The 18,582-nt window shown below is 40.3% G+C and overlaps 1 protein-coding gene across 1 annotated transcript in view; it reads left to right on the plus strand.

The window, feature by feature from the left end:
• st6galnac5a (ST6 (alpha-N-acetyl-neuraminyl-2,3-beta-galactosyl-1,3)-N-acetylgalactosaminide alpha-2,6-sialyltransferase 5a) overlaps positions 1–18,582 on the plus strand; it is a 50,505-nt gene that overhangs the window by 17,298 nt on the left and 14,625 nt on the right. Inside the window, exon 3 of the mRNA XM_034888319.1 lies at positions 12,913–13,325. Within this exon, the coding sequence (XP_034744210.1) occupies positions 12,913–13,325 (413 nt within the window). The remainder of the gene's footprint in view (positions 1–12,912; positions 13,326–18,582) is intronic.

An 18,582-nucleotide genomic window follows, 5' to 3' on the forward strand; every position in this document is an offset into this window, starting at 1 on the left:
TGTGTGGGAAAGTCACCGTACAACACAATCTACTGAACATAGCCATACGGAGAAATACAGAGAGAGTTGTGTGGTGCTGTCTTAATTAGCTTCGTAGCAACTCATTTGGCAATGGCTTGAATGTAACAGACGTTCATTAATATCAGAAAGTTACAAACTAGGGTCGGCCTCTAGCTCACCCAGTAAGAGCTTATGCCCCATTTTGGCTGAATCCTTCAGTGGCCCGGGGTTTGAATCCGACCTGTGGCCCTTTGCTGTGTGTCATACCCCATCTCTCTCCCCCTTTCATGTCAAAAAAGGGAAAAGCCCCAATAAATAATCTTTAAAAAAGTTACAAACTAAAGCTTTAATCTATAACAGTGTATTGTATTTTATTATTGTATCATGTTTTTTTGCAAAATCCTTGTCAAAGTCAAAATGTCAAAATGTAGAGGAGTGAAAAATTTACAACTGAATTTAAAGGAGAATTCTGGTTGATCTCAAGACGTAGCTCTGTTGTTTTTAAATTTGGAGTGCTGTCAATAGTGAGAAAAACGAAACCAATCTGTGCTGCATACACCATGTTATCCTCCTGCTACAGTTTGTACTCAATCTGAACATGTTAAGAGACTAAAAGCAAGTATAAAACTTGCACTGTTCCAGCGTCCTGGGTATAAACTGTAGTAGAAGGATGACAGGGTGTAGGCAGCATCGTTTTTCTCTCTATTGACAGCACTCCAAATTTACAAACAACAGAGCTACATGTTCAAATCAACTGGAATTCTCTTTTAAGCACAGTTGTTGAATAAATGTAATGAGTTAGTTGAGGTACTTTCCACCACGGACTTACTGTAGACACAAGCACAGAGAGAAAGACTCTCACACTCACGTGTCCTGCTTGCCAAGATGAAATCTGTCGCCTCCCAGGAGATTCTTCCTGCTTGACGGGTGTTGTCACTGGCAGCTGGTGTTTTACACACACACACACACACACACACACACACACACACACACACACACACACACACACCTCTTTCTGGCCACTGTCTCTCATTATACTCTGCTCCAACTCATAATGGACAATCTCCAACTAGAATATTTAATGTTGAAAATGTTTTCTGAGGGAAGCAGAGCTTTCCTTCATGTATGAAATGTAGTATTGGCAACATAATATTGATGTCTTCTTTTTGTTTTTTTGGGCATGTTGTTATATTGTGAGAACACAACAGTAATTGCCACTTTGGGATTTAGCTTGACTGGATTTATTACACACGCACTTCAAGATTTAACAGCCAGTCTCCAGTATGGAAGAAGAAATTTCTTGCGTTGGTGTGAAAATTGCCTGTACGGCCTTGTTCATAACAAACTTGTCATCTTGAGTTTGATGGTTAACAGTTTGCCTGAGTTCCATATTTAAATTTCCTCCTGCTGTCCCTACCCATGCATATATTTGCCTTCACGCTAGGATTTGAGTCTGCACCTTTTTATCTTTCAGTATAATTTTCAACTCGCTGTATCTTGTGTAGAAAAGGTTCTTTTGCAGTGCAGGGCTGGACGTGATGTGAACCTGAATTAGTGGGACACACTTAGTGCTCAAACCTCTGTTACATTACTCTCACCAGACTTCTCCTAACAAGATGATCTTCTCGTTATCGATTCAGTCCATTGTTTACCACGTCGCGCAGGTGATAACTATCAGTCGCGGCAACTGATCTGAGAGGATTATGGGAACATATCAGCCCACCACATCAATAAACGGTGTGATGATGAAGGTGGCTGCGAGTTCACTTGAGAGTGTGTGAAATGTGAAATCTTCCTCAATCGTAGACGTCAGGTATGTGGACGTGCTCAGGAGGAGAAATCCTGCAGATGCTTTAATGATATTTGCGAGGCTGCCGTTTAGCGCTTGCATAATGACCTTATCCGATATCATAACTTTGGCCGTGAAGCAAGCGAGTGTTCATTTCAAACTTTCCATCATCAAAGGATGCCACTGAAATCCCTCTAATGTCTCTCTGAAGGCACTGGCCTACATTTCCTGGTCTCCAAAGTGCTTCTTTCTCTGACAGCCACTCCTTTTTCTTGTTCCTCTTTTTCATCTATCAGATTGCCTTTCATTTTCCTTCCCTCCCCAGCCCGCCTCTGTCTGTCACGCTCTCCCCCTCTCGCTTTGTCTTTTACCTATCTTTCTGCCTTACTCTCTCTTTCTAATGTCCCTCCGTCATATCCTCCTGGCTTTTTCCTCCTCCACTCGCCACCTCCTGCTGCAATTTCAGAGAAAAAAGACGAGATTCTTTGACCTGGTAAATTGCACCTCATTTTTTGTATTCATGCCAAGGCAATCATTCCTACAGGGATGTGTCTGTGCGATCCTCACAGCAGTAGCTCTCTCCTCCTCTATCTGGGTGGAGGTTATAGGAACACACAGTGGCTGCACAATTGTACAGTTTGCACCGGCAGCAAGCAGGCTGGTATGGAGCCAATTAGGCAAAGCAGTGTGTGTTGTAACACGGTGCAAACCAATTGTCTTCACACTCCCACTGGCTTAACATGTATGGCTGCCTGTGTCCGGTCTCTCCAGCAGCTCGACCTAATAGAAACGAAGCTGTGGATTAAGTGTGGGTGGATACTTGTATAGTAAATAATTAAATGCAGCTCTGTATAAAACAAGTTTTTCCGGTCAGGTTTTGTTGAGGCCGTGCCACAAGAATTATGCAACAACTTTGTGGTCAACTTTGAGGACAATGTGGTATTCTTGGATTTTATAGTTTTCTATATGTGTTGTTGTGTCATTGCAAATACAGTAATCCTAAAAAAGCAGTTCCCAAAATGTTTTTCTTGTAACCTCTTTATGTGAAGCAATGTCTTCCTTATCGTGAGCTCTAGTAGTGAGTTGGATGCATATAAAGTTAACAGTGAGCAGTCCGTTTGCACATTTTCACTTATCAGATTTTTTCCCTTATATGTAGACCATTTTTAGAGGTCAAGAAATAAAACTAGATTAACTTTCATGAAAAAATGCTAATGTTACAGAAAAGCTAGAAAACTAAGCGTAGTTTTTGTTTATCAGAACTAAGTTTTCTTTTTCTTATTTCCCATGTGGGCTATCATCTCATGAAGACTTTTAGGGGTCCTAACCCCCAAGTGGAAATGTTTGGTTAGGAAAAGACTGTCTTCAAAGTTGTGGACACTTTGGCTGATTAAATCGTCCCAGACTCAGGCCCAAAACAGGACAGTTTACGGTCCTGCTGTGGGTAAAAAACAAAACACAGCGTTTAACTTTGAACAGTGTGTTAGAGCGAATGTGCAGTTTCTTGTCTGGTAGAGTGATATTGTACAAAGCAGTGTTGTTGTTACAGTAGTTATTTCTCCATCTCCAAACACAGTGCATCAGTGTTTCCACCGCCAAACTCTGACGGCCCAGTCTGCCGGTGATCGCACTGAAACAGGAATGTGTCATTGTACAGACTTCTGTGAGAACCAATAACAAACGGTGTTAATACTCGCAGGTGTAACTTGAGACGTTTTGTAGCTACATAAACACATTGCGCTACTTTCACCTTTGCTGAACATAAAGCATGCTTGATTGTAATTTTTTATCTTATTATTTGCATGAACACAAGACGTTGCTCGTCCGAAAAAATTTAACCACATGTTGTTTTGAATGTAACAAACAAATACTTTCGTCTAGTTTTTGTACCAGACTCTCATAGCTCCACTGACTTCTAGTCTACACTATCTGTTTCATTCTTGTCTATTCTCGCTGCCTCCCCTGTCCTTGATACATGTAGTTAAACTACGAATGTCAAACGTTTCCAAACCAAACTGATAGTAATCCTGAGTGGGATTTCACTTCATTTCAGGTAATTGGACAACCCAACAGTCACCTTTTGTACACTGAAAAGAAAGGGCAATTTGAGAGAGGATGAATTGAATGAACACTCTGTGGCTATTGTTATATTGATTTTATACTGGCCATCAATTTGTCCATTGGAAATCTCGCAGCTAATAAAATGCTGGCTGTTTATATGCTGCTTTAGACTTCATCAGTTTATTTGACCTCAGATAGCCAACCAATTTATATATTAAAGGTGCAATATGTAATACTGACAGCTAGTGTTTAAAATAGTTACTGCAGTTCAAATTCAAAATACTGGAGAGAGTTGTCTCCCCCGCCCCCTTCTCTCCAAACTCGAAGTTCACGGAGGTTGCCAGGCTGAGCAGCATATGTTTTAAGTCTACCATAGTCTTTTCTGCTCTTTCTATAAATGAACAAAAAAACCACATGAGGTTGAAGTTCTGGTTTACAGACTGTTGAACTGTCCCTTGCATTTGGGATGCATTATTGAATTTTTCTGGTTGTGAGTTTAGTCACAGTTTTTGTTCAGAAATGTCTAATCAATGTGCCAGATGTGTATTTTGTGTGTGTGTGTGTGTGTGTGTGTAAGAGAGAGACTCGGTTTGATGTCCTGTAAACTGTTGCATCCCTCTCCAGCAGCCATAGCCTTTTACTATGATCACAAACTTGCACACAGGCACACGTTAAATGTCCACTGCAGCGTGGTCTGTGTTGAATTTCTCTCTTTACACACACACACACACACACACACACACACACACACACACACACACACACACACGTCATCAAGAGCCCTCTATACATTCCCCTTTCTTTGAAGATCAGAGCTTTGGCCGCCAATCTCTCCTGTTTTTCAGATGCTCTGGATGTTATCAGCTCTTGTTTCAATCAGTGCATCCCCCTACCCCTACCAGATCGTCAGCAATGTATAAAAAAAATCTCTACCTCCATCAATGAACTTTCATTAGTCTCTTTTTGGCCCAGATGCTAATTTGGCATCTGAACTCTAGTAGTCTGGGTAGATAATTGCCCTCCATCAAAGATGTCTTCTTTTTCAAGGTGCTCACAGAAAACTCTGCCCTAATTAAGACCAGAGCGTCGGAGCAGCAGGAGCTGTCAACCTGGAGTACTACTGCTGATCGCTGGAATCCCTAATTGCCCCTGTTTCAATATCCACTCTCCCTTTCTCTTCCTCCTCTTCATTAGTTCTCTGCAGCCCTCGCTCCCCACCTCAGCTCTCTCTAATGGCCGGCGGTCAAACATCCATGCCGGACAAACAGCTCCAAACAGGTCCTCCTCTATAGACTCCACCTGTGTACTCATCAGCACAGTAGAAGCAAGTCAGGTTCTCCTCTAAATAGAGCACTTTTCTCTTTGTTAATTCTCCATACATTCACTATTTTACTCTCTCTATATCTATTTCATTTATGTCTCCATGTATTTTACCTCCCCTGTTCTTCTTATTTTTCTCTTCTAATATATTAAATTGCACATTTTGACTCTCACAACAAGAACCAACTTAAGAAATGAACTAATTTAAAAAAATCTAATTTTACTGAATCATGAAATAATAACTTATCATTGCAAATATCCACTGGATTTATTGACTGCACTGGCTTTACAAAAGGTTTTCATGCGAATGTGATTCCAGCAGTATAGAGTTTAGCCTTGATCCCCTTAAATGTCGCTTTTTGCTTGGCCAGGCTTGCGCCTGAAATCAGGGAAGAATAGGATTCAGTTGCTTTGTCTTTCTTCTGTGCCCTTGCCCATCGGAATATACGCTACTTATCCCAATTTGTGTTGGAATCCAACAATGATGGCTCAAGGCGGGCTTTGGAGCTAGTGTGCGGTGTGCTCGGTCCAGCTCTGGAGATGTGGGGATAACATTATTTCCAATAACGTTTTGGAGAAGCTTCAAATTGAACTCCAACTGTGAAAGGTAAGCCAACAATTTTAAAATTTTGTTGTCTGGAACCATTCTCAAGGTCCTCTGCTTTGGATGCTAGTGCAGCATTGTCTTTCTTCAGCTGATCAAGTCTTGTTGTTAGCTCGGCTAGCTCAACTATGGGTGGTGGGTGTATTTTCAATGTATTTTCTTTATTTTTCAATGCGGCGCTGATGGTTTTGAGACACATCCGTGTGTATGGGAAGTCTCTAACAATGTCGTGAGGAACTTTTGATGTCTGCAAGTTCCTGCACAAGGCTAGTAACGGTTAGCGAGTCCGCCATCTTAGCTTCTGATGCCACTTGAGTTGCAACATAATCCTTCCCCTGTTGCTGTTGTCTCAACATCTTAAGCCTGTTGAATCGTTTACCAATGTAGGCAAGTTCACTTTTTAAATATGGTCAGAAAGGGCAAACGCCGAAATGGTGCACGCAAGTTGTGATATATGCTGAAGCTGTCCCAAAGCATGACCGCCCTCTCACATTGCAAAGCCGGAAGCCCAGGAAACTTGTTTTGGGGAGAATAAAATTACTCTGGGCTGAGTTTTCCTAGTCTGAAATGTTTTGCACAGTCTTTTGCTGTACGTTTTGTTGGTAAATGTGAGATGTTTCTTCTTCACATCAGGAACAAGGAAATTAATTTGGCATCTTTGGTTAGTTTCTGATCAAAACTCACTTTTGTTTTTTTTCAACCATATTACGCTGGAGAAACTGACCCATCAGTCACCAATGGACCATGGAGGGCAAAAGGTGCATTCAAAACAGAACACATAAGCAGGGTGATAATTGATAAAAGATACTTATATGCAATTAAGGTCAGAAATGTCCCTTCTTTGCTTAAAATAACAACTATAAAGAGTATTTTTACTTCTTGCCGCCATTAATTTCTGACCATGGGTGAAAGGCTTCTCTCTGAGAAGGCTACAGTAAACAAAGTATTCTTTGACGAGCCTAAAGGTCAGGGCCCGAGGCCCGTAGGAGGCTGAATATGCTATGTTCTTTTGTATCTCTGGGCAATACTAGACAGCCAGACAGCATCCTGCTGGGCTTTATGACTGCCGCCTCTCAGCACTCACATTTACCGGCCACATCCTCCATTTTGCATCCTTAAAGATCCAGCATCCTCACTAAGCCCTCGCTCAAGCCCCCTTCCTACGGCATATACCCTCACAAAATCAATAACACTCGAATGCCATTTCTCTGCTCTGTGGGGGTATGGCACACATCAAGCATAATGGTTCACTGCAGTGAAGTATGTCTTTTCCTCTAGGGACCAGGCTGAGTTGGGGAAGGAAGAGGGGGGAGTTGGGTGAGGAATTAAAGCAGAATATATGCCCCTTTAAGACTTATGTGAGTTTTAGCCACCAATTATTGCCTGTTACCCATGCACAGCAAAGGGCTCTGAGCATGAAGACTATGAAGCCAATCAGGCCTGGACGAACCGCACTATCTTTTCCAACTACAAAAACATAGTACCAAGGTGCAATTATATGAGTAATTTTATTCTTCTCCATAGAGTAATTGCACAATCTTGTACAAGGTCTACAAATGCCACTCAATACCAGGTTTTTGACACACACAATGCCCAGAACAGCCTTAATGTGGACCTACTGTGCTTTACATATTATAGAGTGTATGTATATATATATATATATATATATATATATATATATATATATATATATATATATATATATATATATATATATATATATGGCCAAAGCTTAAAGTAATGCAGTCAAAGTAATCCCTGTGAGCAAAAACCTTACATTTCAGACCGTTTTGAACACTCAGCTTTCAACTATGTTTTTACTCTTGTCTCAAGCTTACGTCAAACCATTCCAGAATTCTTTATACGGTCATCTGCTCCAGCCACATTACTGCAGTGTTTACATTTGCTATAATCTTGGTTTTTCAATGTTAATTTCTCACCAATTTCGGACCATATTCGTGTAGTTTTTTGGTTTAGAAGCTTTTATTGGGGATTTTCACGTAGAAAGTGCTGCTATAGTCCCTTACAGTCATTACCCCGGCTGCAATGCCAGATGGTACAAAGGCGGCTAGAGCAAAGATGCGGAAGACCCAGGAACGTCGCCCAATCAGAGCAACCTTGCCTTTTTTGGGAGGGGCGCTTAAAGAGACAGGCATTCTAAAAGAGCATCTCAGACAGAGGATGGATACAGGTGCAGCAGCCGTGGGCAAAACAATAAAAATAAAGTGTATTGAACATTAAAGCCTGTAAACATGTTCCAGGAAAACCTCTACCTTAATATCACTGGAAACACATATTCAGTGGCAAGAAAATAGTTTATTTGCTGCTTGAATCAACACCAGAAAACTCATTGATCCCCACCCACCTTGTCTGCCTCTGCTGTCAAGCATACCGCCTCCCCAGGTGGTCTGGGAATCGGGCTAACTCTCCCTTTCATCCCCTCCACCATCTTTCTCAAGGTTAATCCTGCAGCTCTGACAGCTACATTTTCCTCAGGTCAGAAAGTCAGGCATGGTGAGCCGTGGGCAGGCAGTGATGGCTCATGCAGCCTTATGAAGGATGGGCTCACTGTAGGCTGAGAAGGGTTCAAATGCCGACCCGAATGAGGAAACAGATGAGGGCAGCCCCTGCTGCCTAGGGTTGTCACTCCTTCAGGCAATGCAGAGATGTGACTGGCTGTTGTCTGTAGGTTGGTGTTTTTTTTACCTTTTACTAGGCCACTGTGGATGGATGGATGGGCTTAATGAAACCAGGACAGGCTTGCGGTGTGTGTCACAAGTGGGACAAGGTTAACCTTCATCCTTCTTAGGCTAGAAATCTCATTGTGAATTGAAAAACAATGTTGTCATTCTGTGAGCTAACAAGTGAGTCGTTAGCTTACTGGGACTAGCTTCTCAAATGTGATGGTTTACTGCTTTTCTCTATTTGCTATGATGGTAAATTGAATTTTGGACAAAACAAGTTTTTCTGGGAAACTACGTTTTTATTATTTTCTGATATTTAGAGACCAAAATATGAATCAATCAATCTAGAAAATAATAGGCAGAAAATTTGAGAATAGTTAGTGCAGCCCTACAACTATCACACTGTGGCTCACAAGGGGATGCAAAACAATTTTGGAAACTTTCTATTTGTTTCAAGGACATATTCTACAGATATAGACATTAAAGCTGAATGCAAAGTATGGTGTTAAAACCGTCTCCTAAGTATTTGGAACTTGGAAAACACAATTCACAAATGAATGCAGAGGGATTTGTATTCATGAATCTGTTGTATCCGTGCCCCTACTTTGTGACTTGTGAAACGGCGATTTGTATCCGCAAATGCGTATCTCTGTCCGTGTGTTTAATTTGTAACTCGGTTAAACCAAACGAAGACAATGAAGAAGCCTATTTCCGAGACTGGAATCTACTTGAGCTTCCTACAGGTAAGTTGATGTTAATAGGACTTTGTCATCAAATGAATTACATTTATGTTGTCAGCATCATTGCTGCAGTGCATTTACAATTTGCTTCATGTTACGTTCACAATCTTGTACAGCTTGAACAGCGATGCTAATTTAGCTCGTTAAAGTCAGCCCTGTAACATGGGTTTTGCCTGGTCTTTTTATGGAATTGACAGTCTGAAATGTTATGAAGCGCTCCTTAAACCCTACAGCGAGCTATAGTGAATGTATTTGGTATCATATGAAAAGATCCAAGGAATTCATTGATACCAACCATGTCATGCTTCCATAACAGGGATATGTAAAATAGGTTCCAAAGTTAATCCGTTTTCAAAGGACTCTCTAAAAAATAAATAACAAAAATTGATTCATCATGTTTTACACTGTAGCTGTTGCCTTGACTACAAATGTAAGATGATGTTGCCAGTAAAACTATAACCAATATAAATTTAACATTTGCTCAACGTATTGTAACCATGTTTATTAGTACAGTAATTGCCACCCGCTGGGTTAAATACGTGCTTCACCTGTAAGACAAAATATACTGTACGTTCAGTTGTACACCCTTTTCACAAAGACTGTAATTGCACTGTTTATTCAGGTGATATGTTTGATTTAATGCATGTAGAAGGGTCAAAGTCCATTTAACATCCTGACTATAAAAATGTAGTCCTTAATGATAAGTAATAGTGACAGTAAGCAACACAAAAATGTGTCAACAGTTAAACTCTATTGTTTTGACAGATGGCAGTATGAATAAAATAAAAGCATTTTAAAAGGGTATCAAATCAAATCTACATATCACAGCATAAATATGACAATAACGGACAAATAAAAACTTAAACTGAAAATCACTAAAAGTTACTTTGTGAAAAAAGAGTCCCTTTCACACAGCCTGATCAACGTCAATGGACACAGTACAGTAGCTGTTGATACTTTAGTTACTGAACAATTGAGAAGTATAACAGCAATAACTTCCTCCTGATGGTTTCTCATACTGTGAGGAGAGTCTGGTGGGTCAAGTATATCTCATCATTACAAATCTGTAAAACATGGCAGATTCAGTGTAAGATTAAACCAGGCTATCATTTTTTATCATGGTGTTCAACTGCACAAACATTAAGTCATGAATAAAGGAGCAGCATGTATTCAACATGGTAACAATAAATCGAGCAAATTTTTAATTTAAATTCTTCATAGTTTAACTTACAACATCATGGTTGATTCCTTAGATCATCTAGTTTCCTGTGATACTAAATGTATTCACTAGCTTTACAACCAGCTTTAGTGTTTTCAGACTATACTGCGGGAAACTGAAAACATTTAAACTTTTCTCCTTTCTTGTGTCTATTTTTATGCCTAGAGAAAGACAAAAATAGCCTAATGTTAATCAGAAAACAACATTTAGAGTGTTTATTCACTTTGGTTAAATTACATATTGCAGCTTTGATGAGGCAAAGCACTGGGAAACTGATGAAATGCACTTTTAAAGAACCTTAACAGCCGGAGTTTAGATGCAGTAAATCTTTGCAACATGATCAAAGGTATTTTGTTGTTTGAAAGAACACATTAATGATAGATGTGCTTTGAATTATGAACCATTTATTAAATGAATCACAACATTTCCTCAGCAGTTTTGTCAAGGATAACTACAATTTAAATGAAATTTACAGTTTTTAGGAGTAGTGTGTCTCGCAGCCAGTTCTTCAAGTCAATCTCCTCAACCCAAACCACCATATTGGATGGGTCATGTAATTCCGGCTGAAATGGAGAGCCTTGTCCAGACCATTCAGCCTATTTCTCGGTAATAGCCTGACCAAGCTCCCTGAAGAGGCCATTTCTGGCCAGCAAGGCCCACTTAAATTCTTTGTGAGACAGAGGAAGTGAGAATAGCGTCTGTAGAGCCACTTAAAAGCCCCTGGGTGAAAATGGGATTTCTGACCTGCTCCACTGGTGCTGCAGCTCAACAGCCAGATTTGCTGTCAAGGCGCTGCCAGGTGGGAAAAGGGAGGGGCGGTGAGGAGAGATGGGAGGAATGGATAGATGCTGCTGCTGGTGATGGCGTAGACCGCTAGGACCTAATTAGCTCAACATTTCATCAAGCACTATGGCACCGAGGTGGCTCTCACTGCCTCCATGTATCTCTTTTGGCTTTCGCCATTTTTTCATTTTAATTTGTTTTTATCATTTTTCTTCTCTCTTTCACACCTTCTTCTCTGTATTGTCTTTCTCCCCTTGCTCCTCAAGGTCTCATTAACCAGATGAGGATGTTCAGATGGAAATATGCCACTAAGTCAAAGTCAGCAGATGAAGATGATAATCACACACACACACACACACACACACCTCTTGTGGTGGGAAGGTTGGTGGTTCGGTTCCTGGCCCTGCAGTCCCATGTCAAAGTGTCCTTGGGCAAGACACTTTGAACCCCGAATGTGTGTGAGTGTTTATCTGATGAGCAGGTGGCACCTTGTATGGCAGCTACAGTGTATGAATGTGTTTGAATGGTGAATGGTTCCTGTACCAGGTAAAGCGCTTTGATTAGATGTTAAGACTAGAAAAGTGCTATATAAATAAACTCCATTTCTTGTTAATGCCATCAAAATGTAAATTTGTTATGGTTATAAGAATGGAAATTATTATATATATTTTTTCTGCTGAGGAGCTATTGCAGCCCTACCATAATATCCCTCTTTATGTAATTGTCCACAGATTGTTCTTGCAGACACTGCCTGGTCACATCCTGCATTGGCAATCTGAGGAAAAGTTGCTAGTCTGTTTTTCCTTAAATATTGCATTCACGCACAAGCATCACAATCATCAAATGTCCGCTGTTGACCATAGGTTTTCAACACAGTTTGCTGATGTCATTTTATTCACTGTTCCTATTGAAACAAGAGCCAGTTGAGCAGTCTTTGTGACTGAAGTTCCTGTTTTTTATCCCCCAACAATGAACCCTCTTGCAAATTAAAATAGATATTTTCCTCTTGCCATCTTGATACAAAATCTGAATCAACTAGGCCTGCTTAGCATTTTTATACATGCCACAGAGCATGATTGGGTGTTAATTGCTTAACCGTACCATGCAGGGGTGGGTATTTAATCCACATATTCATCATGTGTATTTTAATATCAGCAGTAATCTCTTTCATGAGTTTCCTATGGAAGTCCTGATCAAATATATCATATGCTGAATACTTTATAGGTTTAGAATTCAATATGAATGTTCTGCATCAGGACTGTTGTTTTTGAGGTAAACACACATTCCTCTGTTGTGTGCGAGTGGGAGAAAGATGTAAGGTGAATCCTTTGTAAGACCCCGGGGTTTCTACCAATCGCAAAGCAATATGACAAGCTACAAATTCCCAGGAGGCTCTGTCGCTACTCATTTGTCAACAAAGCATTTTCTGCCTCAAACACAAAGCTTTTTACCAAAGTCCCCCTAGGTGTGCATTTCTGGCTGCTTTGCATATTTCTGTATAAACCGGGGCTAAACACAACTTTCAGAGCAGTTTTGACTTCTTGAAAAAAAGAAAAGCGTTTATCACAAATATGGTGCAAAACAAAACATTCTACTGGCAGTGCTGCGGGTGTTTCCAGAGGGAATGAGGAGGCCAAATATTTGGATGCAGACTACATATTTTTATGTGAAAGTTTTATTTGACTTCATTCTTGTTTTCCTCCATTAATCAGCCTCCCAGGATGCACTGCCGGACTTGCGCCCTAGTGACCAGCTCAGGTCACCTCAGCGGAGGCGGTCGGGGGGAGGAGATTGACCAGGCCGAGTGCGTCATCCGCATGAACGACGCTCCCACCGCCAGAGGTTACGCCCGCGACGTCGGCCGCCGCACCTCCCTACGTGTCATCGCTCACTCAAGCATGCAGAGGGTCCTGCGGAGTCGCCACGAGCTGCTCAATGCCAGCCAGGACACAGTGTTCATCTTCTGGGGCCCCAGCAGCTACATGAGGCGTGACGGGAAGGGCCTGGTGTACAACAACCTGAGGCTGATGAACCAGGTGCTGCCCAAACTCAAAGTCTACATCATCTCCTGGCAGAAGATGCTGCAGTTTGACGAGCTCTTCAAAAAGGAGACCGGCAAGGACAGGTGAGGAAAAGATTGGTGTGTGTCACTATCAGAACAAGTGTTTGAGAATGCAATACGGAGGGAGGTTAATCTGATCCTGACTATGAGATTTACGAGGGACAACAAATTTAGCATTTTAGAATGGAGTGAATAGATTACTCGACATACAGAAAATAAACCAGCTATTTTCGAGTAAAAGGTTAATATTAATCAAGTTCATAGAGAAAATATTCTCAACATATGTTGGTTTAAGATTCTAAATCTGATAATTTGTTGTTTTTTTTACATCATTTCACATATTTAATTTAATTTAATTTAATAATTTATTTGACAGGGACAGTGTACATTAATCAACATTGCTGTAAATGCACCAGAATTAGCCAAGAGGCTATTTTTCATCCGTTGTCCCTGGACAGATCTTAAAATTGTCTCCCTAAAAAACAACAACAATAAGAAAATTACAGTCAACAATACAAATAAGAAAGTAGTAAAACAGATAAAACTCTTTACAACACGTTGATAAATACAGTGTACAAATGTAATACAGACATTAGGGAGAAAAAATAAATAAAAATAAATAAATAAATTTGGAATTAGATTTATGATCGGACAAAATACAGCTTCATCTTGGGCTTCTTTACTATTTTAAGACCCTTTTATAGACTCAACGATGAATCTGTTGATTGAAAACAGAGATTTAACAGATAATCCTTAATTTCAACCTATAAATTACAGTGACATTATTATATTGTGGCATGCTTTTATTTTGGTAAAAAGATCATATTGGTGGGCGCCCTGATAGCTCAGGTTTGACTCCAACCTGCAGCCCTTTGCTGCATTTCAGTCCCACCTCTATCCCCTTTCACTTCTTCAGCTGTCGGCCTAAAATGCCCCCCCAAAAAAGCTTTTAAAAAGATCATATAGGTGTGGTAAATTTACATCTTTAAGCCTATTACTGCATGACAAGCGCTTAGAGGTGCCGTGACATGGTGCTTTTTGGATGCTATATATTATGTAGGCCTTAGTGGTCCCCTAATACCATATCTGAAGTCTCTTTCCACAAATTCAGCCTTGGTGCAGAATTACAGCCACTAGAGCCACTCCCACAATAAGTTTTCCTTAGGACATGCCATTTCTGTGTCTGTACCTATAGAGGTGGAGAGAAAGCCATGATGTCTCTCTCTTTCTCATGGGCAGGCCAAATTCTCTGGGCGGACAAAGCAGAGGAAGGGGAGGTAACTTTGCCCTTTATGACCTCATAAGGAGCAAGATTCAAGATCAGCCCGTCTGAGATTTTCTCAAAAGCAGAGCAGGAGACCCAGGGCTCGGTTTACTCCTATTGCCATTTGTAGCCATGGGGGGACCCTAGGCAGGCTGGGGGAACACATATTAATGTTAACTGTGTCACTGTTGAACTGTGTAACATTGTGACTCATGTTGTCATTATGGTAATGATCAGGCAAAGTAGGCACTTAGTCCTGCTCAAAGAGATGCAATATGATGCAGAAATTTGCAGCGACGTGAGGTACAAAATGTGCCTTTTAATGTTAGTCCAATTAATAGGCTGGTGGATGAGACCTTAGATTTCTCCTTTCTTTAAGTGGTCAATCTCCACAGTGTGACACGGCTAAGCAAACCTCGGCTCCTAGAACCAAGGAACGTTAATAACAATAGTATTACCATAAATGTTTTTGTATGGCCCAAAGAGAAGAAATGCTCAATGTGTAACATGTAAGTATCCTGACATAAAACAGTAAAATCCGTTCCTCAATTCAAAAAGCAAGGAACGTTACCAGTCAACACCAATTCCACACAGTTGTGTTACAATTAACAGAAGCATCATCTGGCTTTGAGGGCAAAACAGTCAATACTTTTCCAACCTTAAGGTTAATAGCTTTTTGAACATATTTTACCAGTTCTTACTTTTTTGTACCTTCAAATTAATAACTATTGTGCACGATTCGTGCTTTTTCAATGTGTGGGATGTTGTCACATCCAGCCGTTAAAAACTATTAACTATACAGACTAACAGAGGAGCAATGAAAAACAGGTGTCTCTCTGCATCCTCTGTGTTAAATTAAAGTAAAAGTAGCTGTTGAAATAAGTTTTATTTTTTTATAATATATTTTATGTTCCCCGTAAAGCTTTTGTTGTGATCGTTTACAGTCCAACAGTCAACTCGATACATTGGCCTGATTATTGGTGTAGTTTGCTGGAATAAAATGTGTAGCTGGCACGATTGTTCAGTTACCAAAGGTTTGATCCCTTTTGAAACAATTTGAAATGTTGTTGAAAAAGCTGATACAATGCCTGCTAATGCAGATGCATTCCTGGAAAACTAATCTTTGGTGATTTAAAAGGTTAGAAAGAGGATAAGAGAAGCCACAGTAGGCCCAATATGCAACGGAGAACAATAGAACAACAGCTGCAGCCGCAGCGGAGAGTTCACAGACCTGCAAGAACACTTGACCAAATCCACCATCCTCTCAACCCCTATGAATTGAATTTATAATAAACCATAGCCTACAACAATGTTAAGAGGGAGGAATATATAGAAAATTAGACAAAATAGGAACAAAAAGCAAACCCAGTTGAACCAGGAAAGAGAGTCTGCTGCTTAAAGAGAAGTAACATCAGAAGTAAAACACTAATAAGGGGAATAAATACATGCATGGAAAGAGTGCAAACCAAAGAAATGGCAGCTTTGTTCTTGCAGTTTTCACCCCTTAGGATTGCAAAAATAGTGATGCAACAGAAATGGGAGCTGTGATCAGACGGAAAGTGGCATGGAAGTCAAGTAGATACAGAAACAAAGTACCTTAAATCAGTAATCAACAACCAACAACCTCTAATTACTCCAGTCATTAGAGACCTTGTGTATAAATAAATCTTACACTGTACATGCCTGCTGGTGTTTGTAATGCGAGAAGAAACCTTTCACAACAAAAGATGTCTCTTTGTTTTCACTAGTATGTTTCAGCTTCATGTCCTTAAGAGAACACAGATAATGATATTCAACAGGTGTTTCAGATATAGTCACACCTTCATGTGGCTTTTAATTCTCAGCAGTCACACAACCACCATTAAAATAAACTCAGTGACAATACACTTGCTCTTTAGAAATGAATACAGTGCAACAACAAAGAGCAGCACAATTCTATTTCTGTAATAAGCTCCTGTTTTCATAATTGGAGAGATTCTACACTTTTGAATATATTTGAATCTATATTTTTTTCTCAAAAGTAAAAAGTAATGCACTCTGCCTGCAGGGTGTGATTTGATTTTTCAAGGCAAAGGAACTTGTTATAAAGTGCCATTATATTGAAACCAGTCATCAACTTTATTAAATACGAGTGTACAAATATGTTTACTTTTTAATAGAATCAAGTAACTGAACTGTGTAAATCTGAGGAGGAGCACCGTTCTCCTTCACAGTGATAAATCCATCCTCCCAATCACAGCGTGCTTCCAGTGCTTTTTGAAGACAGCCATTGAAGCTAAGAGCTTGACATTTCACACCACATTATTCATCAGCATGTTCATCAACAAGGAAATGAGGAAGACTTCTTAAGTGCGATTAGCTGCATGCCTCCTGACTAAGACCTCCGCGCATCCACCACAGACAGCTTGACGACAAAATGTTGTGCTTTGAACTTTGAAAGTTTTTTAATATGCAAAAGGTTTGTGTGTGGGTGTGGTGGTGTGTGGGATGGGTGGAGGGACTGTTGTCATAGTAATGCCCAGTGGCTGTCTTTGCATATCACAACAAATCAACATGTTCCAGACAACCTGAGTCCTGTCGTAATTAAATTAAAATGAGAAGTCTGTGCTTTGGCTGCGATAGCATCAGTTTGAGCCGACACTGTTGTTTGTCAGACTAATAAAGAAGAGAGTCAGACCACAGTGCATAGTCCCTATTCATCACATTGTCACTCAGTGCAGTGCTTCAGGAGGGTTAGGGTTGTTTGGCAAAACAGTAAAACGGCAGGAAGCAACCATTTGTGGATCCATTTTTCCTACAGGTTGTGGGGTTGGATTTTGGTGAAATAATGGAGGGATGATGAAGGAGAGTTGTTTGTTTAATTGCTGAAAGAGAGCAAAACTAAGGTATCAAGGGCTTGCCATTTACTACATATTGCACCATATTTACCGTGTGCAATTTTTTTTAAGAGTATCTGAATTCAAGTGTAAAATGTATAGCCTATAATAGTTCCCAGGGGGAGCAGGGGAAAGGTTAAAAATAAATGCTTAACAGGATTTTTATTTTTTTTTAGGATTTCTGCCTGACGTGTTTTCTCTCTGTGAGAAAATAGGACAAACTCCTTTTCAAACAACCTGGTAAAACCTCCACTCCAAATGTCCCGACATCCTGCTCACCTGCGGTTGATGAGGGGGCATCAACCGTAGGAGAGCAGGATGTCGGGATTTCTATCTGGTTGTTCTTGTGAAGATTTTACTTATCAGGCCCATGCTTTGTTTCTTGCCAAGTTGAAACCTCCGCCGCTGTGGATGCTATATGTGTGGGAACAGACAAGAAGCAGAATCAAGCCTTCTGAAAGCAGCATCCCGTCAAACTGCACTTAAACAAGAGTTTGATACTCTGTCTCCTCACTCCTATTCACATTATTATCACCGCCGCCACCAGGGACATTATGTTATGTTTGTCAGCATGACTACAGAAATAACCACTGGCCCAATTTTCATGAAACTTGGGGGAAAGGTGTAGCATGGGCCAAGCAAGAACCACTTGTATTGTGGAGCAGACCCAGAATTGTTTTTATTGCATGTTTTAGGTGTTTAAAGTCTAGGTCAAACGAAAAACTATTTTTCAGCCATGCAAGCAGCAGGACTCCTATGGGTGGTTGGGGTTCCTGTCAGTTGGTCCACCACTTTGGTCAGGATTGGAAAAGCAAATTGAACACAACTATTGAATGGATTGCCATGACATTTGGTACAAATATTCTTGGTACTAAGAAGATAAATGTATAATTACTTTATTGATCCCCTGACCAAGTAGAACACATTTTGTTTTATTATTTGTTTTATCATAAATGACTGTTCAAACAATAAAGGATGCAAGGGTACTATTGTATATTATATTATCGTATTCATTGTCCAAAGTGCCCATCTTAAAATGCACCTGATAACTGATGCATGAAGACCTCCACTGGTCACCAATCACAATCCTAGTCAAGATGAGGTTCAGCTGTGCAGCAGAGAAGCATGAAGAGAATCACAGCTGTGCCTGATTCAGCTGAAGGATTCAAATTGATCTCTT

This window comes from Etheostoma cragini, chromosome 12 (genome assembly GCF_013103735.1).
Source record: "Etheostoma cragini isolate CJK2018 chromosome 12, CSU_Ecrag_1.0, whole genome shotgun sequence".
Taxonomy (NCBI): Eukaryota; Metazoa; Chordata; class Actinopteri; order Perciformes; family Percidae; genus Etheostoma; species Etheostoma cragini.